This window comes from Paramisgurnus dabryanus, chromosome 19, assembly GCF_030506205.2.
Source record: "Paramisgurnus dabryanus chromosome 19, PD_genome_1.1, whole genome shotgun sequence".
Taxonomy (NCBI): Eukaryota; Metazoa; Chordata; class Actinopteri; order Cypriniformes; family Cobitidae; genus Paramisgurnus; species Paramisgurnus dabryanus.
In genome coordinates, this window is record NC_133355.1 from 8,478,420 (window position 1) to 8,501,055 (window position 22,636).

Below are 22,636 nucleotides of genomic sequence, written 5' to 3' on the forward strand. Positions count from 1 at the left end.
CAAATATTATTAGTATATCTGCCCCAACAAACCCCCCAAAATCCTGGATGTCTTAAGGGATAGTTTACCCAAAATTGAAAATTCTGTCATCATTTTCTCGCTCTCATGTTATTACAAACCTGTATCATTTTCATTGTTCTTATAAACACAAAGGAAGATATTTTGAGAATTTTTTGTAACCAAACCGTTTCGTGGACCCCATTTACTTCCAATTTATTATTTTTTCCTACTATGGAAGTAAATGGGGTCCACGAATGGTTTAGTTACAAACATTTCTCAAAATATCTTCCTTTGTATTCATCAGAACAAAGTAAATTATACAGGTTTGTAACAACATGAGGGTGAGTAAATGATGACAGAATTTCCAATTTTGGGTGAACTATCCCTTTAAGTAAAATAAAGCAGCTCAGTCACTCCATATGGTGTTTAATTCTTGTACTGAACTCTGCGTATTAAAAAGTTGTGCGTGTGTGTTAACACTTGAATTTAAATTGTCTCTTTGAACTCTTGGACCCACTCTACATTTATCTTGGATCTTAATAAGAACATTTTGGCATACTATCTTGTTCAGTAACATTTCAATCAACAAATCTTTAGAGGTTTATATCTATTATTGATTGGCCTGTTTGGGTGTCCTGGATTCTATCAATTGTTTTGGTAACCATAAAAGAAGGGCATCTTAATAGTTCAAATAGACTTTAGCACCACAAGTACATATTGCTGCAGACTGGAGATCTTTTAAATGGGGGTGTGACCTCCAAGAGGGGCGGGGCTGGTCGAACTGTCGGCTGAATGCCACTAGATGTCGCTCTAACACAACTTTACGCGTATGCTCAACAACAGTTTGCTTTTATAACAGCTACAACTAAGATTCGATACAACTAGTTCTGCGATCATCAACACGATTTAAACATAACGCAGTCTTTCGTGCATCCAATTTTAAATTCGTTTATAAACTTCATAATTTACCTCATCAAAGTACCCACTAAAATTAACAGTGGCCCTCTGGCCCCATCTAAAGGACCCAATTCACTTAACACCAACTGAAGAAAAGTGAAAGCAGTTTTGTCTTGTGATGGCTGGGAGGGTCAAGCGGATTTCTGGGTTGTTGTTGTGAACGATCAGGCCTACAGGAGGAGACGGGGGTAAACCCGAGTTAAAGATGGCGGAAATCGAAGGAGATGAGACTGCTCGGCCCGCTCCTCCGTCGTTGCTGCCCACTGAGTCCCGCGTAAACGAATCCGATATGATCGAGTCGACGGGCGATTCAGGCAGCCGGACCCCGACCGTGCTTACTTCGGGTCCGCGCGTGGTTCGGATAATCAAATCGGAGTCGGGTTACGGATTTAACGTCCGCGGTCAAGTAAGCGAAGGCGGCCAACTGCGGAGCATTAACGGAGAGCTGTACGCTCCTCTCCAGCATGTCAGCGCCGTGTTACCCGGGGGCGCAGCAGATCAGGCCGGAATCGTAAAAGGAGACAGAATATTAGAGGTGTAAGTCATTTATTTACCATATTATTTCTCAATTTTGTTTTAGGGGTTGTGGTGCTGTCAATCCGTTACATCAATCTGGTTCTAAGCTGTGATGATGTCACATTTTACACTGCAACATTGTAGCAGCAAGATCAATAGGCTACATGACTGTATGCTTTACATTGTTTACACTCAAATTTCGATCTAGGACTGGAATCTGTTGATATTTTTCAGATTTCTTGGCCCTGCTTGCCAACACGTCCCGGTGAGGGCAGTAAATAGATCATTATTATGAAAGAGTTGAGCAGATAAGAGGCGTTTTGGGGAAGTCCTTAAATGTTACTATAGGGTATATGTCCTGTTTTAAACGTTTGTTGTGTAACAGGGTCATTGCTTCGGTGTATTCAATCATTTGTGTTGAGTATACGTCACTAACGTTGCATCGCAATTGACGCTGTGAAAACAACATTCATTATATTGATATTTTAATTTTTTGACCGCGGATATTATATTAATATAATGAATGTAAATTCCTAACATATCTTATTTGTTACATAAATCCAGAAGTATCACAAGCACAATGACTTCCACAAAAGACTGTTTGACGGATGACAGAACTATGTGGGTTAGTCATATGCTCTCTTATTACTGACAGCTAAGCTAATAAAGTAATAGTTTGGATGTTTCTTTCCTATGGTGTGATTACATTCAGACTGTCAGCAATATCTAGCTAGCTATCTCGAAGTAACATGTCACCTTTCAAAAATATGTTATAAATTATTTTATAATTAATATAAATATTACCATATGATTTAGCAAAAAATTAAAGAATTCTGGTTTAATGCTAAAAAGTAAAATAAAATAAAGATTAAAGTATTATTTATGAGACCTACAAACAAACTTGAAGTAAAGTATACACTCATGAATATTATGGGCTTAACTGTCCTCAAAATAATGTCAATGCAAACACTTAAACCCCATTCACACAGACCTTTGGTCCCAGAAAATACCCATAAAATTGCCAGACAACCTTCTGTGTGAACGCAAACATGTCCTGTAAATCTTCTTGGATCGCTGCCAGAAAGAGGACCTAGTAAGATACACGGAAAACCCTCTGTGTGAACAAGAAGCAGAAACAATGCCGTAATGGGTGTCGTAGTGAGGACGCGCTTCATCACAACAAAAGTTATGGTTCAGCTCTTTAAAACGAGAGATTTATATGCAAATCAACATACACGACGAGAAACTAGATTGAACCAGTTATCAGGAAATAATAAATGAGACGCATAAACAATGTGCCGTGTGCCGTGTGGCAACATGAAGTTGGTTCAGCTCTTTAAAATGAGGGATTTACAACATTCACGATGAGAAATGTCAGCAAACTGGACTGAAGCAGATATCAGGTAAGTTAGCTCGTCACTTACTGCACTGAAGCGGAGATCATTCAGCAGCATTGGGTCACGTGCTCATTTGAGCTTATAATAAACAAAAATGCCCGTGCGTCATCCCAACAAGATATATCGTTCAGCTCCTCAAAACGGGGTTTTAAATGCATAATAACAATCAAGATGAGAAATGTCTGAAAACTGGATTCAAGCAGAGATCAGGGAGCTTGTCAAATATCCACTGAAGCTGAAATCATTCACTAGCATAGAACGCTTCACGCGCTCCTTTATAGTCTTATCATAAACTATAGGTCAGCAGATGCCGGCAAATCATTGGCAGTGTGAATGAACAAAAAATCTAAAGATCTCGGAAAAATCCAGGATGCATTTTCCGTGTATTTTCTGGAATGTCTGTGTGAAAAGGGCTTTACTTAGGTCTTCGTACACACTACAAACTTTCTGGAGTGACAACCGCATTTAAATGCGGGAGTGAATCCCCTAAATGTTCGTTTCATGTCTGTACGGAACAAGACTTACTCCGGAAAATGTGATGATTGACACAGAAATAACCATTGCAACGTTCTGCCGTCTCGCGTGCGTATCACTCACAGCTTTGACCAAAATAATTCAACAGCATTGTGTTTTGCAATAAACCTCCGCTTGTGTATTTTACACTTTTGTGATGCTTTAATCGATTTTTCGATTAATCGTTTTTTAAAACATGGTCGATTAAAAATCGATTCTCAAAGAGCTGAATCGATTTTTTTTCCATATTTATTTCCGCAAACATTGAACGGAGGAATGGAAGCATTTCAGATTTCGCAAAGAAGACGTGTTGTGGCGTTTAATTTCTTTTTATTAATTACCCACTTGTAAACTGCTGTTCAGTGTTCTTTTTTATTAATATAGTATGTGTATTAAATCTTTATACTTTGAGTTGAATCGAGAATTGAGTATAAAAACCTACCTGAGAACCGGAATCGAAAATTTAATCGAGAATCGGAATCGAATCGATTTGATAGCTTGTGAATCGAAATTGAATCGATCTGGAACATCTGAATCGATACCCAGCCCTACTGTTTTGGCGCTTAACCGTTTATGGCTTTTGGCTCATGAAGCGATCAAGATTTAGTGTTAAAGCAACACCAAAGAGTTTTTTTTTTACCTTAAAATAACGTTTCCAAAAAAGTTTCAGTGGTTCATCCACTCAAAACAGGGTGAATGGCACTTTCACATTCGCTTTGCAGCCCTCTATCGGCCAAAACCGCACTAAAGAAGTTTCCAACCGTTGGGTAGTGGTCCTGTAGTTCGAGTGAAAACTACAAAAACTTGCTCTTTGCTCCCCCTACAGGTTAGACGCGTAATTCGTAAATACTGCAGCATAGCTGGCTCTGATTGGATTGTAGGTCTGCCGTTAAGCAAGTTTTTGTAGTTTTCACTCGAACTACAGGACCACTACCTGACGGTTGGAAACTTCTTTAGTGCGGTTTTGGCCGATAGAGGGCTGCAAAGCGAATGTGAAAGTGCCATTCACCCTGTTTTGAGTGGATGAACCACTGAAACTTTTTTGGAAATGTTATTTTAAGGTAAAAAAAAACTCTTTGGTGTTGCTTTAATAAAATGTGAAGGTGCCGGTCCCAATATTTTGATCTTTGAGGTCTAGCATTTAGATTTATTTCGGTTTATTATTGGATTTTTCTTGTTCGCTGTTTTTTTAGTGCAAGATCTGGCAACACAAGTCAGCAAGCGCTCGTGCCTCTGTCATTTTCTGAACCGCCCTTCTAGGAATGTATTATTTCAGAAGAGAGACCTGTCTTGTTTATGATGCACGTTTAAACACTTGATTAACTACTAGTTGTTCAGTTCGGTTATGTACACACTAAGCAAAATTTCTGTAAATTCGGTTGTCACTACCTGCATTTTGCAGGAGTTAATTTGGTTGTAGAATGCGGTTGTCAGTCCCGTAAATTACTGAACTGTGTGTGTACAGAACAGGATTAAGCATTAAAAGGTCAAGTTACAACCAAATAAATATGCAGTGTGTATGGGACCTTAGTCTAGTTATTTTCTTTATGCAAAATTTTAGGGGTGCCACATGACCCCGTCCTGTTCTTGTGAATATTATCTGATAACTCTTGAAAGTGTATGGGTAACATCAGATCAGCGTTATGAGAATGATTTCAGATTCACTTCAGTTAAAATGTATTGTAAGAGGCAACAGTATTGTATAAGTTCACCACAAACGTCAGGTCAGCAAAGAATATGCTTAGAAGAAAGGTATGGTTTATAATGTTAGTTCCTGTCACTAAACTTACATGAGGATGTGCTGGTGATGTTTTATCACCTGAACTCAGTACACTGTCATCTAATTTGTGTACAAGAGATAAACTCATGGTATGTGTATGTAAATAAAGAAACCATTGATCACAGTCTAGTCAAAGTGTTTTTGTACACAACTGGTGTCAGGAGACAACTGGAAATGTTTACATTCATTCAGAAGTACAACTGAGGGAATTTGTATGTTGTGTAATTATTATGCTACACACTAGTCCTTCTTTTAGTCATTGTTCCTTCCTTTTTAAACTGTTCATATTGTTACAGTTACAATAAGCTGGTTTAGTAATGTGTCAGATGTTGCTAAATTTGTCCAGTCTTATATTGCATTCATTGAAAATGTTAAGAAAACAGTTTCTTCTTCCTGAAATAACAAAAGGAACTGCAAGGAACCAGTGACTGAACCTGTTATAATGTTATTTAAGGACATGTAAGACTCAATTAGATTGAGTTACTTTATTTTATCACAGTTATTAAAACATTGAACTATTAATATTTAAAACTAAACTTTACAGTATACAATATTAAAACATGATGTGGAAATTCTTTAGGATTTATCTCTCTTTAAAAGAATCAGCTTTTTAAATGTTTAATCATAGAGATTGATTGGTTGGGAGTTGAATATGTATCATTATGACTGATCATTATGTGTCTGGATGCTCTGTGATCATTGCTCAGAGCAAAAGGTCATGGGTTTGAACCCAGGCAACACACACAAACATGGTGAAAAACGTTTACCTTGTAATGTACTGTTGTTCACTTTGAATTATCTGCCAAATGCATAAATGTAAATTTGTTTTAAGTAATTACTATTTAAAAAAAATATATATATATCCTAATAGGTAATAAACCTTTAGGACGAGCCAAGGCTGATTTCCTAAGGAACTGTTGTGTTGGACTGTTTTCCGTTCTCTGTCTTGAGTGTCTCCTCCCAACAAGATAAACATAAATATTTTAGAAAGGAAACTGTTATATTTAGCAATGTTTTGAATTTTACAAGCAAAAATAACGCTAACTTGTACAGGTATCTATGACATGCTTTTCTTTATCATTCTCTTCATGTTACACTCACTACTTCCCTATACACGAATGAGGAAGTTTTTACAATCTTAGGGAATCTTTCCCTGGTTGCATTCAATAGCTTGTCATGTGAACTTTGTTACACAATTGTTTGTTCCTGTTATAAAATCATAAACCAGCATATTTCAATTATGTTGCACATTTTTTTATATGTTAAATTGGATTAAACTAGGAAGTTTATTATTTTATAAAAATCATCTGTAAAATCATCAGAAAACCTTTTTATTTTGTATATTCATTTGTATAACTTGGGGAACGATGTAATGTGCTAACAGGGTTGAATTTAATTCTAAAGAAATGTTAAATATTTAGGCTTAATTTGTGATTGAACAGAAGAGATGCAGAAGAAACACACTTGGATTGGTTTTATACTTATAGTTCTCAATGCATATTGTAGATTATTCATCAAAAACATTTTTGAAAGAGTTTTATTCAGTGCATGTGCCCTCACGTATTGCATAGTGTGCGGTTTGATTTTTTTGTAACACTTTTTGGTCGAATTGGTTCTCTTTTTAATGACATGTGTATTTCTCTAGTGGCATTATGGCTGGTTAATGTAGATTGCATTTTTGCATATGCTTTCATCCAATATTTTACCCTTGAAACATGTCACACTTTCTCTTTCTCTTCTGCAGGAATGGCATGAGTGTCGAAGGGGCGACACACAAGCAGGTGGTGGATCTCATCAGGGCTGGACAGAGAGAGTTGGTGTTGACCGTCCTCTCGGTGCCGGCACAGGAGGCAGACGGGCTTGAGGTTGGTGACGAAGGTTCGGTGGCACCCAATTTCGACTACAGCGACAAACAGGCCATTCCCATTTCAGTCCCTACATACAAACACGTGGAGCAGCACTCGGAAAAATTTGTGGTACGTTCAGCTGTTTAATGTGAATTTTAAGGAACATTCGATCGATGTGTTTAAAATTATTCTTTATTTCAAATTAACCCTTTTTAGCATAATAATAAATATATATAGTATTATATTAATCTAACAAATCTTTTTTTTTTAATTTCTCTGGTTTTAGGTGTATAATGTGTACATGTCAGGCAGACAGCTCTGCTCAAAGCGTTACAGGGAGTTTGCAATACTTCATCAGAACCTCAAGAGAGAGTTTTCCAACTTTACTTTTCCGAAGCTGCCGGGAAAATGGCCCTTCTCATTGTCTGAACAACAGCTGGATGTGCGCCGGAGAGGACTGGAGGAATATCTGGAGAGAGGTGTGACACGAATGACAAACAGATGTCTGTGAAATATTTTTATATGATGATACATTAGGAAAAGAGGAACACATGGTGCTGTGGTTACATTATATTGTTTGACACATTAGGCCTTGATAATGCTCAGAAGATATAAAAGATATTTAAATTCCCCTTTTGGTGAAAATCAAGTTTTTATTGTTGTTTATATATCTATATGGTGTTTGTTATATGCTTTAAGACAAACCATGTGCAAATTCATCATTTAACACCATTGCTGAATATTTTCTCCATAAAATTGGAGAAAACTGCTGCTTCAGCTCTACTTTTGTGATGCTCACGCCGTGTAAAATCTCTAACAGGTTTTAACATCAGCGCAGTTCACGTATGTTTTGTGTGAAACCGGACTTAGCAGTAATGTGTCGGAAACCGCAGAATGTAGCATCTAACGGGTGCTAATTTGCATATTCATAGTTCCTCTTATACTAAATGAGACAAAGGTATAGTTACATTCAAGCTGTTTTATAGCATGAAGAAATTACTGCCACAGGAAAAACTTTTACATATGATATTATAAAGCTCAAAGTGATAAAATTATCGACTATAAGTGGACTTTAACCTAAATGTGTAAATTCCGTCATTTTTGCACCCCAGATAAACAGAGTGTCTCACACCAAATTCATGCCATTGGTTAAATCAGCATAAGTTGTTATTTTAGATTTGTTTGGACTTTACATTTTGTTGGAAAATTAATCAACAAACATTAGACTTCTAATAAGTACATACCGTATTTTCCGGCCAATAAGTCGCTCCGGAGTATAAGTTGCATTAGTCAAAAATGCGTTTTGAAGAGGAAAAAACATATATAAGTCGCAGTGGACTATATGTCGCGTTTATTTAGAAAATTATTTAAAAAATCGAAGCCAAAGAACAGACATTTAACCTGGAAAGGCTAAACAATAGCACAGAACTGCAGGCTGAATAGGTGTCCGTACATGTTAAAGTAGCATAAACAGTTATTTACATGATACACAATAGCATACAGAACATACCTGGGAGGCTGAATAGGCTAAATTAACACGACAAGCCAAATCAAGTTAAAAAACTTCCCGAAGTTAATCCGCATCACTGAATCCATTGAATTACATAAATACAGGAGCAGCATAGAGCGGACTCTCGCGGCTGTAATGGTTTTTCTTGGTTCATATGAAATAATTTTGACGTATAAGTCGCACCTGACTGTAAGTTCCAGGACCTGCGAAACTATGAAAGAAGTGTGACTTATAGTCCGGAATATATAGTTGCATATTGAACTGGGATAGGAGGAGCTGTTATTATCACGTGAAAATGATACACGCCAGCTTTAAAAAAAAAAACATCTCACATTTTCATTGATTCCTGTTCATGATTGTTATGCACATGATTTGCTTTGCTTTTTCTGGATTTGGGTTTAGTTATATTCATGCACCTATGCAGTCAACAGTCATGGAAGTGGTTTTGATTGCATGTTTGACTTTATACAGATGCACCAGAACTTTGAGAGTTTGTGGTATTTGCATGATACAATATGGCGATGTGCTATATACAGGGCCTGAAGTTAACTTTTTTGACCACCAGCCACTGTGGCAGGTGGATTTAGAAATCCACCTGCCACAGAGACTTTTTACCAGCCAGTTTTTTTTTGCCCGAATAGTGAATTATAACACTGTCTTTATTGTATGAATTAAATATAATTTTTTTTCAGAGCTACAAATGTGAATTTCTCTTTGTCTTAGGTTGTTTGATTAACATTAATGACACAGACTTAAGTAGGTTAATTGAGGTTACTGTCTCTTTAAGACCAGCACAGACTGGTTTTTGACACTCTATACATACACTTAAGACATAAAGAAATGTTTTATTAGAAAATGAATACTGTTGAGATCATTTTGTTTATATGTGCCCTGTCAAGAGCAGAAAAATTTTATGTACGCATGCTTTTAGGAACGCGTCTCTCCGATGTGCCCTTTTGAGTTCCCTTATACCCGCGCACGCACACAGAGACAGCGGGGGCGCAAACTGCGCACATAAACGCCGCACATACGTTGTTTTTCATTACTATATTCGCAAAATGTATGTTAATGTACTACAGTATAAGGCATAGTAGCGCAACTCTCTCTAAAGTTTACACATCAAGAGTTCTGATCCGTCACAGCAGCACTACACATCTGTGCAACTGTGATTGTACAGTAGCATACGTCAGCATTGCATTCTCATCCCATCTCACCAACAATTTAATACTTACTCGCACATCCAAACGTAGTCAGGAAAGTGCCTCATCTTCTTTCCAATCGCATGAACGTTGCGAAACAGCAGTCGCATCCTCTCAATGAATCACTCAATTTGCATCGGTAAAATGCGCAGGTTGATAAGAAATGAGCGGGTGCCGGTTACGAGTCATCCAAAAATATTTTATTGATATTCAGGCCGCGGTCAGTCGGTCGAGTTTAAAAACTATTTTGAACAATTGCGGGCGGGGCGGGTTAGTTGAAAATGTCGGTCGGGAGTGGGTTGTTTATACAATGACCCGCACATCACTGATTCGCATTGGCTACCCGCCAATGTGGCTGGTAGATTGACAGTGTTACCCGCCAATTGCAAAATCCACCCGCATTTGGCGCGTGGTCGGGTGTTAATTTCATGCCCTGGCTATATATAAATATCCTGTTTTTCTTTCTTCAGTGTGCTCTGTACGAGTCATAGGTGAGAGTGACATTATGCAAGAATTTCTATCCGAGTCGAATGAGGTGAGCATTTGCCTGCAGATCCGTATTAAAATAATTGCATGACTCAGCCCATTAACTCAATGTGATCATGCTTTAAAGAATCACAACGGTGTATCGGACGTGGAGTTACGGATAGCCCTGCCTGATAAAACCACGGTCTCGGTGAGGGTCCGGAAAAACAGCACCACTGATCAGGTTTACCAGGTAAAATGTCACATGGTCATATTTATACAACACCAGCTGGTTGACAGCTATTGTGTCACAGGATATTCATGTAACTCGCTGTATATTCTAACACCTGTGAGCTCTCCAGCGCGAGATGAAAAGTTCATCCAAGTGCTTAAGTATCATTTGTTGTTTTTATAGGCTCTCGTTTTGAAGGTTGGAATGGACAGCATGATGGCCAGCTACTTTGCTCTTTTTGAAGTTATTAACCACTCATTTGGTAAGCAGTCTCTCCTTTCATCTTAAAGGAAAACACCACCGTTTTTCAATATTTTAATATGTTCTTACCCTTAACTTAGACAAATTTATTCCTACCTATCTTTTTTCCTTGCGTGCACTTTATCTTTGTACAGCGCGTTGTGAATACTATCAGCATGATGTTTTGTCTGCTTAAAAAATAGCTTTAAAAACATTTTATTTTGTGCCACCATACTTACTCGTGTAACTACTCATGTAACAGTCTTTAAAAAGGGAAAACATGGAAGTGTTTGGTGGCTTCTAAATGAATCCCTGTTTGGATCCTAAGGAATGAATGGTGCTAGGCTAAATGCTAACACATTCACAATGCGCTGTACAAAGATTAAGTGCACGCATTGAATAAAGATAGGTATGTATTAGTTCATCTAAGTTGAGGTAAGAACATAGTAAAATATTGAAAAACGGTGGTGTTTTCCTTTAATTCCCTTTTCCAAAATGCTTGGGACTGCATGCCAAACTTCTTTAAATGAATATTTCTCTATTACGCAGTACGTAAATTGGCTCCTAATGAGTTCCCACACAAGCTGTATGTGCAGAACTACACCTCAGCGGTGCCTGGAACGTGTCTCACAATGCGCAAGTGGCTTTTCAGTACACAAGAGGAGGAATTGATGCGAGAAAACCCATTGGCCCTCCATTACTGCTTTCATCAGGTCAGTCACACAAGCCTCCATTATATCATTCAGTAAGGCATCGTTCTGCGCTTTGAGAGATCGTGTGTGCATCACGTGTCATGCATAAGTGCCTCAGGAAAATACCTGAAACAATACCTGAAACAATTTGAAGAACAGCGATATAAATATTCCTATAGACATTTCCTGGAATAGCATTTGTAATGCTACTTCTTCTGTGGCACAAAGGGAGTTTCTGCACAAGAGCACCCCCTGGCTTTGGGATGTGCCGGGATTTTACCGTAATTCATTAAAATTCATTCATTGACAAAACGCACATTTGCACGATTAATCGTTGCAGCCCTAGTAGTATTTTTCTTACTATGAAAGTCAATGGTGCTTCTGTTTCCTACTATATATTTGTAATGAAACATGAAAACAGAAGCACCATTTGACTTTTTAAAATACAGACCGGATGATGAGACTTGGACATCTCCTTGGCCACAACAACTCGTTCGGTGCATGTGCAGTAGCCACTGACCTAAGGCTCATGATTTGTCATTTACATAAATAGTCATACATAAATACCACAAGTCTTGGTTTAGCATCACTTTGCATTCTAGTCACCATATTTGCATGGATAAAGCACTGTAGTTGCCTTTATTTGTTTCTGTAAACAAGTACACCTTTCACTTCAAGCAACTCAGTACTACTAAAGGGATAGTTCACCCAAAAATGAAAATTCTGTCATCATTTACTCACTCTTGTGTTGTTACAAACCTGTATAAGTTTATTTGTTCTGATGAACACAAAGGAAGATATTTTGAGGAATAGGGTTCATGAGCCCCATTCACTTCCATAGTATTCTTTTTTCCTACAATGGAAGTGAATGGGGCTCATGATCATGAACTATTATGATCATGAACCCCCTCAAATCTGATCACAGGTGTTCACAAGAACATTTTATTGAGGTGGACACAGTTTGGGTCTCTCTCACCTGACCACACGTGATGGATGTTAATAACAGGTCTAAACTGCTATAGTAGTTCATCTCTTACATTGTCTCTTTTCTCTCTGTTGTCTAGGCTCAGGATGATGTAAAGAAGGGATTCATTAAAGCAGAAGATAAAGCCTATCAGCTACAGAAACTAGCAGAACAAAGGAAGATGACAATGGTATCACATCCTCTTTCAGTGGCAGAATAACATTGTTCATTATTTTAAAGGGACAGTTCACCCAAAAATGAAAATTCTGTCATCATTTACTCACTCATATGTTTTTACAAACCTGTATTAATTTCTTTGTTCTGATGGACAAGAAGGAAGATATTTTGAGGAATGTTTGTAAGCAAACCGATCAGAGGCTTCCATTGTAGGAAAAAAGAATACTATGGAAGTCAATGGGGCTTCTGATCAGAACATTCCTTAAAATATTTTCCTTCGTGTTCATCAGAACAAAGAAATTTATATAGGATTGTAACTATATGAGAGTGAGTAAATGAAGACAGAATTTTCATTTTTTGGTGAACTATCCCTTTAACATCCTCTAGTTAGGTTGTACCAGTGTAAAATTGCTAAATCTATTAATAGCACTTTTTCAACTGAAGCCCTGCTTTATCACAAAATAAGCATTTGTTTTCCACCTCTTCTCCTTTGATCTCCCTCTCGTTCAGTATCTGAGTCTCCTGCGGTCATGTGAAGGTTACAACGAGGTGATGTTCCCTCACTGTCCATGTGACTCGCGAAGAAAAGGTCATGTGATCACGGCTATCAGCATGAAGCATTTCAAACTGCACGCTTGCACGGAGGACGGCACTTTGGAGGTTGGCGGGCTGGTGCTTTGAATAATTGTTTATCAATATAATATATATTGTAAAAGCTCACAGCTAGTTTCAGACCTAAATGCTATCTATAGAAAGAGTATTGTCAGTGTTGTAATTTCTTGGTGCATACTTTAATATCATTTTTTATATTAATACGAGTGAAAACTTGCTTGATTGTGATGTTTACTTGTTTTTACTGTCTTTGGCACGCTCACAGAATCAGGTGATACTTTTCGAATGGTCGGAAATGCAGAGATGGGACACTGATGAGGAGGGTATGGCGTTCTGCTTCGAGTACGTGCGGGGGGAGAAGAAACCTCGCTGGGTTAAAATTTTCACTCCTTATGTAAGCCACACACATATGCATGTACTGTATATATACATTTCAACTACAGATATATTAATTCCCAAAGGTAATATAGTATATGGCCTAAAAATGGTTTACTGGAAAATGGAACAGAGATACATTTTGCCATACATGTTGAACTCTTCATACTGTAATAAACAAAGTCTGTGTGTGCATGTTCTCCTCTTTAGTTTAACTACATGCACGAGTGCTTTGAAAGGATTTTCTGTGAGCTTAAATGGAGGAAAGAGGTATTATACACATTTCTTCCTTTTGCTTCATTTACCTTTAGTGTTATTGTTTGTTAATGTGTTTCTTTGTGAAATTTGGAAGGTTGAAGAAGAAGCCTCGGACAAAGGAAATAAGAACTGTAGTAATAATGGTAAGAAGAAAACCTTGTGCCCTCTTGTAACACGCACACACTCATGTGATGCACATAAACAGAAACCTAAAGTACTGGTTAATTTTTACATTATAATCCCGAGTAAGTATGAAGTCACATGTCAGGCTTGTGGTCCTTATTTGAACACTTGATGCTTAAAAGAAATCCTGCCACTTTTTGAAAGCTCAAATAACGAAATGTTCCTTTCTGTTAAATAACAAACAGGAAACACAAATGCCAACAGCAAATGTACTTTTATTATTGGACATAATCAAATTTTACTGATCAAAGTACAAAAATGTGAGCAAACTGTGCTACAAAAAACTTTTGCATCAACAGCGGTTGATGAATTCTGCAAACATTTTTAAGGTACTTATGCTGTTGTTAACAAGTAACTTGCTTACTTATAATTCATTTTTTGTACAAAATCAAAAGTATCCAATGATGTAACTTGGAAAATTAAACATTTAAAGGGCACCTATTATGCAAATTCACTTTTGTAAGGTGATTGGACATAAATGTGTATTGGCAGTTTTTTAACACAACCATCCTACTATGAAGCAAATCCACCCACTTGCTCTTTTTTTTAAACCCTAAACCAAAGCAGTCTCATTAGATATGCTGTTTTGATTCTCTTGTTAATGTGATGTCACACTGATAAAGCCCCACCCACAGCCACTGTCTGGCAGTCCTGCATTACCATAGTTTCCATCCTCAGTGAGTTGTACGCTGTGTGCCATAACTCAATATTGAGATTTTTCTAAGACAGCATTCAAGGGAATCAGATTTATTTTAAAGGTGGGGTGCATGATTTTTAAAAAAACACTTTGGAAAGGGGAGTCGAGACGAGTACCAAAACACACTTGTAGCCAATCAGCAGTAAGGGGCATGTCTATTAACCGACATTATTGCCTGGGTTGCATATGTGTGGGGCGGGTCTATTAAAAGAAGGTCCAGATTCTATTGTGGTAGGGGCTTTCAGAGATCATGCACCCCACCTTTAACTGAAAGCACTCACTGTCTCTTTTGGCATGGAAGTCATAACTATTATTTGACAGGTCAGGTGTGCGTTTATTGAAAAATAATACAAACTTGTGGAACATTTCTCAACCAATCAGAATAAAACATTTATCAGCCCCGTGGTATAAGCTGTAATAAATGATATGTTGGGTATTTTGATATAGGAGAGCCTCAGACACATTTTGGGCACACCTGAGACTTATATTACATCTTGTAAAAGTGGGCATAATATGTGCCCTTTTAAAACATCCAACAGCAGGTCCAAAACGTTCAATAATGCAAATGAAACCTATGTGTTGCAGATTATCTGTCCCCGCTGGAGCAACAGCAGGGCTGGCGCCACCTAGGGGGAGAGATCGCCACCTCCTAATGCTTCTTCTCCGAGTTCCCCTGTTGAACGCAGAAGATGTGCTGGATCATCAAACTAGAAAGGACCACCATAACGACCATGCTACCACGGCAACACCCTAGCGACGCTATACCAACCATGTTTCCACGGAGACAAAAGTGTGCCTTTTCAAATGCAGAGCATTCCATATGGCAGCCAAGTCACTACGGCAACATATAACGCCATTGTTATCATGGCGAAGGAGATGCATAACCGCGCTAAGAAGCTGTTTGACTCCACATAAAGACCACCAATGGGTTCTCCTGCCATTTCATTCATACATACTTTGAACTCACACAAATACATGTAATGCATAGAACAAGAACTAGAGATCTTCCATATGCCTATTGGTTTAGGAGACAGACTTTCCTTTATTTCTGTTGGCTGGGATTTTTTAAGCATGTGCTAAGAAGAGTTATATTTGAAACTGCAACTATCACAGTGAAAATGAAGATATAGTGGAAGGCAAAGCCATGCTTAAAAAATAAATAAATCAGTTAAATAGTGTAGCAAATCGATTATTATTATTTGCCCACTGTTGCTGACTTTAGCTACCCCAATACTTACTAAACACATTTATAGTTATTTCCATTTAAAATAAATGGGAGTAAGGAAGTCTCTGGGAGCACTGACATAGGAAGTTTGTGTGTGATTTTGTAACTAAAATCAAGTAAAAAGGACATCCCAAATCATTATTGTGTAGCATAAAACATTTCATTTTGGTGTAGTTTGGTTAAGATACCTGTAGGGGGCGCCAGCATCCTATTACTCTCTGTGTGAATGTGAATGAGAGCCTGTTGTATTTCCTTTTATTGTTTGTTGGCTGTAGAGGGAACAGAACCGTTTTTGTGCCCAAGTTTAATTTATCGTTAGAGGAAAAAAATTCCCTGGACTCTGATCTGTGGGAAATAGGGCCACATCGCACCTGTTGATTGGTATAGAGAAGTGAAAGTCAATGAGCATGCTGGCCTATAACCGCTTAAATGTAACTGTTGGCTATAGATAACATAAATCCCATGCACACAAACACACTGCTGTAATGTTTTGAAAAGACATGCACATTTATTGCAAGGCAGAAACTTCCACCATTCCAGAAATCAGCTAATTCAGTGCTTAAGCCAACTTGGCTAGAAAGGCCGATCAATGAGTGAGGTTGTGATGTATGCGAGGTTGTGTGTATGTGCTCTTATAGGGTTGGAGTACAGTCTCCTTTAACATTTGCAGCAACGTAGCAAACATTGTCTTTGGTCTACTTAAAAAATTGGCAAAGTTATGATTTTCATGTTTAGGTTATTAGTTCAACCAGTTAAATGTAAATAAAAAATTGTGTGTGTTATGGTTATGTAATTTGTCCTTTTGTCAGGAGTGCAGGTGTGACACTTCTGTTTAACTTTGCAATATTCACCAGCGCTATAAAAATAATATAGTTTGATCAGTGTTTATTTTATCTCACTGTGCCCGGAAAAAAAAACATGAATGTACCAGAATGTATTTATAATATGGAGGATTATTAATAAGACTTTGTTATTAACTTGACCTGCAGATGAAGTTGATTATAAAATTTAAGACACTAACCAACTCTTCTCTTCCCATTGAGTGTTTTTTTTACTTTGGTCTGCTTTGAAAGTATTAATGTTTAAGTGTTACCCTGTGCGTTTTGAAAAATCTGTGTAAGGGACGAGGACGACAAAGTAAAGCTATCGGCTATTTGTTTGTGTTAATCTGTAAATTGACTTACTATTTGTAGTGCTGACACAGTCTTTGTTGCTTTTTTGACTGAAAACGTTAATTTATTTACTGCTAAATCAAGGGTTTAAAACTATACCTTTGCTGTTGTGGGGTTTTGGGAGCAAGTTTGTAAGGAAAAAAATATATAATGCATAAGTGGAGATGACAGGAGGTGGTGCATTATTATGTAGCCTGGCTAATGGCAAAAAATTAACAGTAATATGGGAAACAATAGTTTTATATCTAAAATATGTGAAGGTTAAACTAACCAGAGTTCTAAATTATCTTTGAGTAAACATCATGTAGGCTGAAACATTGTAACATACTATTTTAAATAAAATTATCTATTGAAGAAAATAGTTATATTTTCATTTTTTAGGTGGTCCCTTGTTTTCTAACGAAATAGGAAAGCATTTGTCATTTCATTTTGATGTATAGTCTAAAACTACCAAATTGCAAGAATGTATTACATATATTTATGAGTTTGAATTCAATATTGTAGCCACACCAGAGCAATACAATAATCAATGCTCTTTAACAGTACACAGGAATGACTCCAATAAAAACCTAAATAATATCTTGCTGCGTTGCTAAACACTATTTAATATTTAGCTGGGTTATTGCCAATGACGATAATCTTCAAAATATAAAAAAAAAAAAATGCATCCCTGGGTCAGGAGGTCTTTCTGTGTGGAGTTGCATGATGTCCCTGTCATCGTGGGTTGGTACTCCGATTTCCTCCCACAGGCTTAAAAAAATGCCCTCCCCCTAACGTGTGTATAAATCAACTTGTAAGTATAGATTATCTGGTTTTCGCCAAGAATAGAAGCTGGAATGGCGTTAAGAATGCTTAAATAAATAAATAACAGGTATACAATTAATTTTAGTGACCATTATATAAATTAAACAGGTCTGGTTATGTAATATATAATTAATTAATGATTTAATTAAATAGGTAAATTATAATATTAAAAGTTAAAGCTGCTATACCAATTTTTCTTTTTGCTCATCTCTGGGACGGCCAAGTCGGGCGAAGAAAAGTATTTAACGGACTAATGCGTATTGGCCAATCAGAAAACGCAAAGCCGTCTCTCAACCAATGCCGTGAGTTTGGGGCGGGCCAACCCTTTCGTCTGACCAATGTCTAGTAAGTTTGAGGAAAACATTATATTTGTGAGAGATCATGTAAAGCAGCGTTAGTATAGTTATGATTTTATTGCTGACTAAAAATATTATCTTAACAACTTCGTCTGCCGGTTATGATGACTTTGAACAACAGGTATAAAAAACACGACAGCATGACGTAAAACAGGTAAGTCTTTAACACTACACCTGCTTTTTACAATGCAATCCATGAAGTAACGTTACACTGACGAGCGGCGGTTTCCCAAACCAGGGGCATGTTCAATCTCACACCGGTGCGCAACGTTTTGCTACGGTTTCCGGGTTGAACGACATGTTTCCTGGAAACGGTGTGCAACGGAATGCAACAGGTTTTAGAAGCGTTTTCTCTTGTTTGGTGGGTGTGTCAGAAATGTCGGCCCAATCAGCGGCAAGATGTATAAAACCACGCGATAGTAAAGAGACAGCTCTCTCAATGGGTTCAAGTTGGAATGTTGTCTTTCATTTTGGACAGCAAGGTCAGTGATTGTAACATCGAGGGTATTTTACAGTATTAAACACACATTTATAACGATTTCATCAGGCTTTAGAAACATTTAAAAAAGAACACAAAGAATGGCCTCTCAGCTACCGTAGTTGCAACTCTTGCGTCATCACAACAGCGTGTTCAATGCATCACCGTTTCAGTTTAATAAACGTTGTGCAACGTTTTGTCGGGGCTGAACGCAGCCCTGGCTGATGACTAGTCCCATCCTAAAATGCATGTTTGAGCTGCCTTAATTTATAAACACCTTGTACTGACATATATCAGTGACACTGTTTTGTTTTAAGATGCACCAGTATTGTTTTTGTAAGTTTGTTTTGTAAAAACTCCATAAACGTCCAGGCCTAGTACTGGATTAATCTAACGTTAAATCTTGTCCGGGAAACCACCCCATAAAAATCCACTTACATGCTTTAGCAAATGTCCTCCCCCACATACATAATTACATTTTCATAAAAGCACTGTAAAGTTTAGAGGGAACAAGAATGTAATTGCCTTTGCCCAACTGAAGGATGAAGCTGTACATACGGCTAGACTTGATCAATACGGCGCTAAACCCCAACGATGCATGGGTGATTCTCACGAAAACTTGGTTGTAAAAATGTCAAGCATGAAAATGTAAAAATTGCTTAAATTTACTTTTTTTTCCACCAGACATTAGAAACAAAGTCTGAAGTATATTGGAACATTAATTTAAAAACTTTTACTTATCATTTAACACTTTTTGTAACATAATTTCAAAAATAAGTCCTAAAAAATCTCATTACCGCAACAGTCAGAAAACATCAACACTGTTAGAAAAGCTAATATAATTTCACATTTTTAAAAATGGATTATTAATAGTCATGCACAGTAAATTGAAATTCTGAAATAATATTTATTTTAAATTTAACGTTTTTTTTTATTTTGTTTTATTTAGCTCATATACCGCAACACCTTCCACAATTTGCAACTATTTTTTTTTTATATTTCGAAGAAACCTGACACATTTTCAAAATGACATGACAAACCTGAAAGAACATAATTTGGAGATTCTGCACATGCGTTTAAAATCAAAGTATTATGCTTCTATTAATGAAATTAACATTTAATAAGTATCTGTTGCGGTAATGATACATAGGTTTCGGAAATGAGGTTAATTATTTCGGTAATGAGAATACGTATACTAGCCTGAGATTGTGTTAAAAACAAATTTTAAAGTAGAAAGTCTGATAATATTTACAGCATCATGTGTTCAAGTTCAAAACTGTTTTATTGTGTAGTCTTTGAAAAAAATATTAAAGAAAAAACATGAGAACAGGAAGGCTTATATTAATATTCCTTTGTGTCATATTTAAGTCCCCATTTATGCATTTAACATACTGAAATAAGATGGTCTTGATGACATATTCTGCCTACAAATGCGAGCTCTGAAGGCTGCAGCCATTGGATTGAGAAATGGCCAGCTAATGTCAGCTAGATATCACAAAACATTTGTGTAAATAAGATGAAAAATATTTCCTTGCTGGATATGATTTGGTCTTCTGACCTTTTACCATTCTGTATCTGTTTCGATGAGAGAGAGAGAGAGAGAGAGAGAGAGAGAGAGAGAGAGAGGCTGTATCCGAAAGTTTAGACAGCTGACTTGTTCCCTCGCTGCCTTATGAGACAAGACTTTGGCTGCATAATGGCAGATCCGAGAAATGCTTTAGGACAGACTTCATAGGCAGCAAAATTGAATTCAGGTTGAAATGTAAGCAGCCCTCTCTGTGTTCCGGGATGTCGCAAATCTGCTTGTGGTGCGGAGGTCTGATCGACCCACCCAATGCACACGAGCTCTGTGTGCTCCACCCAAAGGCGGCAATTGTTGGCTCAGGGTGTCCCTTATTGTGAGGATCTCCCGATGAAGGTGCTCAGGACCCGGCTCAACATTGCCCTTGGAGGTTTCTTACTGCAGTGTCCCACTGCCGGCAAAGAGCCGCTGGTGGTAGTCCTCCCCTCGCTCAACCGGTTCAGTTTGTCGCCGAGAGCCTGTGTCCTGAACCGGGAGCCGCCAGGTCTGTTTCCTTTGGGTTTCCGGCGGAGGAAGATGAGATGTCTCTGACAGCGTTGGATGGAGACTGGGACCAGGCTCCACGTGGTGCATCAGACACACAGCCATCCTTCTAAAAGGAACTGGTGCACATTCTCTTTAAAGCCTTGCAGGACTTGGAGATTGAGTGGAGCACCCCACAAGAACCCCAGAGAAGCAAGCTTGACTTTTGTTTTCTTCACTCAGGCCGCCCCGCTGATGCTCGGAGGAAAGTCACCAAAGTGTGGGCTACCCCTCCCCCCATTTTTTTTCTTAGTTAGGCTACCTGTGTATTCCCCCCATCAAGGACGCTGTGGCTGCTCACCTCTGCCCCTTGTCCACTTCCTTGGATGGTGTGGCGCAGCTTTGAGGGTAGTGAAGCCTCATGACAGCACACCTGTCCGAAAAAGCATACCGCCGCCGAGAGAGGCTCTGTCTGCATTGCACACTATGGCGGTCCTACAGATCTTTTAGGCGCAGGTGCTTAAGGCTCTGGATGAGGGCAGCACGGATCGAAATACCTTCAGGGATCTGAGAATGGTTACGGATTTCACGCTAAGGGCCACGAAGACCACTCATGGTGGCCATGCACAGTCACGCCTGTTTCTCCATCCGGCCTGTTTGGTGACACGGTGGGCACAATCACGGAGCATTTCTCGGAAGCGGTGAAGAGCTCTAAGGCTATGAGGCACTTCATACCTCACCACCCTGTGTCTCATGGACCAGAACCGGTGGTGCATCACAAGAGTCCCTGGCACAAATCCTCCAGTATATGATGCAAGAAACTGGGTCCTGGGGGACTGCCGTCCGGAAAGAAGCCGCTCAAAAACAGAGCATTTTTCTCCTCAGTTGGTTTTGTGTTGCTCGCCCCAGGGCCCGTCCTCACATAAGCGTCTACAACACGCCCCCCCCACTCACGCACTGCGCAGAAAGGAGGTAGTCTCCCTTTGTCCCTTGCCCCCAGGCAGCAATCTGACGCTGCAGACAGTGCGCGTTGTGCGGTCGCAGGTAGCTGAGATGCTGGCACGCATGGGATCCAACTTTATGGATCTTGTTATCCAACTGATGTTGCAGCGCCTAGATGCGTGGCGTGCCATCGCTAGGTTGTTTTTGATACCTGAAAGTGGAAAGAAAGCATAACATTAAATTAGCATGTCTCACAACATGGGAGAAAAAAATTAATGTACACATCATCATATAGTATAGACTTGTTGCGTTGTGTTGTGTGTTTGTCATGTACATTTCCTAACACTGTAGTGTGTTTTTTGCTAATTACACCTGCTAGTAACATCTCCAAACCTAACCTCTCTCTCTCCTTCCTTCTGTACTCCTCTAGCCATTCTGGGTTGCTGTTAAGTTTCTCCCTGAACTTTGTCAACATGGCCTTTGCTAAAGCTTTTTTCTCACTTGCTGACTGTCTACAATGAAGCATCATAAAGCAAACTATCAACAGTTATTACATTTTAAATTTATATTAAATTCATAAGAGATATTTAAATGTAATAAACAATATGCTTAAATTCTCATTTCCGAAACAGAAGTTCTCTTTACCGCAACTGCTATTAAATGGTTGCGGTATATGAGAATGGTGTTGCGGAGGATGAGGTACCCCAGTATGTTTTGCTAAAAATAGAGAAGCCACGTAGGCTTTGCTCATTTTTTATTCAGTGCATATAATTAGACTTTAATAAAGAACATTTTCATAAAAAATTGTAAATCAAACAATTTTCGAAATGTAGAAAACTACCTGTTTCGGTAATGATAATCAAAATGTTGTGTAAGCATTCTGACAAGAGAATATTTCAAATTTAACTGGAAAGATATAAAGAGATGATCTTACCTGCTAGCCATCTTGAAGTAACTGGTCCATGTGCTTGGTCACTCAAAATCAAACTTTATTAAAATTC

General features: G+C 38.2%; 1 protein-coding gene across 1 annotated transcript; it reads left to right on the plus strand.

Annotated features, from left to right (window-relative positions):
• The first annotated feature begins 829 nt into the window (after positions 1 to 829).
• snx27a (sorting nexin 27a) lies at positions 830 to 16,863 on the plus strand. The gene is made up of 13 exons (XM_065287727.2): positions 830 to 1,494; positions 6,908 to 7,139; positions 7,297 to 7,489; positions 10,190 to 10,254; positions 10,333 to 10,437; positions 10,600 to 10,678; positions 11,206 to 11,369; positions 12,413 to 12,502; positions 13,000 to 13,149; positions 13,367 to 13,495; positions 13,687 to 13,746; positions 13,829 to 13,877; positions 15,200 to 16,863. The coding sequence occupies exons 1-13, from the start codon at positions 1,163 to 1,165 to the stop codon at positions 15,265 to 15,267; spliced, it is 1,716 nt and encodes a 571-aa protein (XP_065143799.1). The 5' UTR covers positions 830 to 1,162; the 3' UTR covers positions 15,268 to 16,863.
• The last annotated feature ends 5,773 nt before the right edge of the window (positions 16,864 to 22,636 follow it).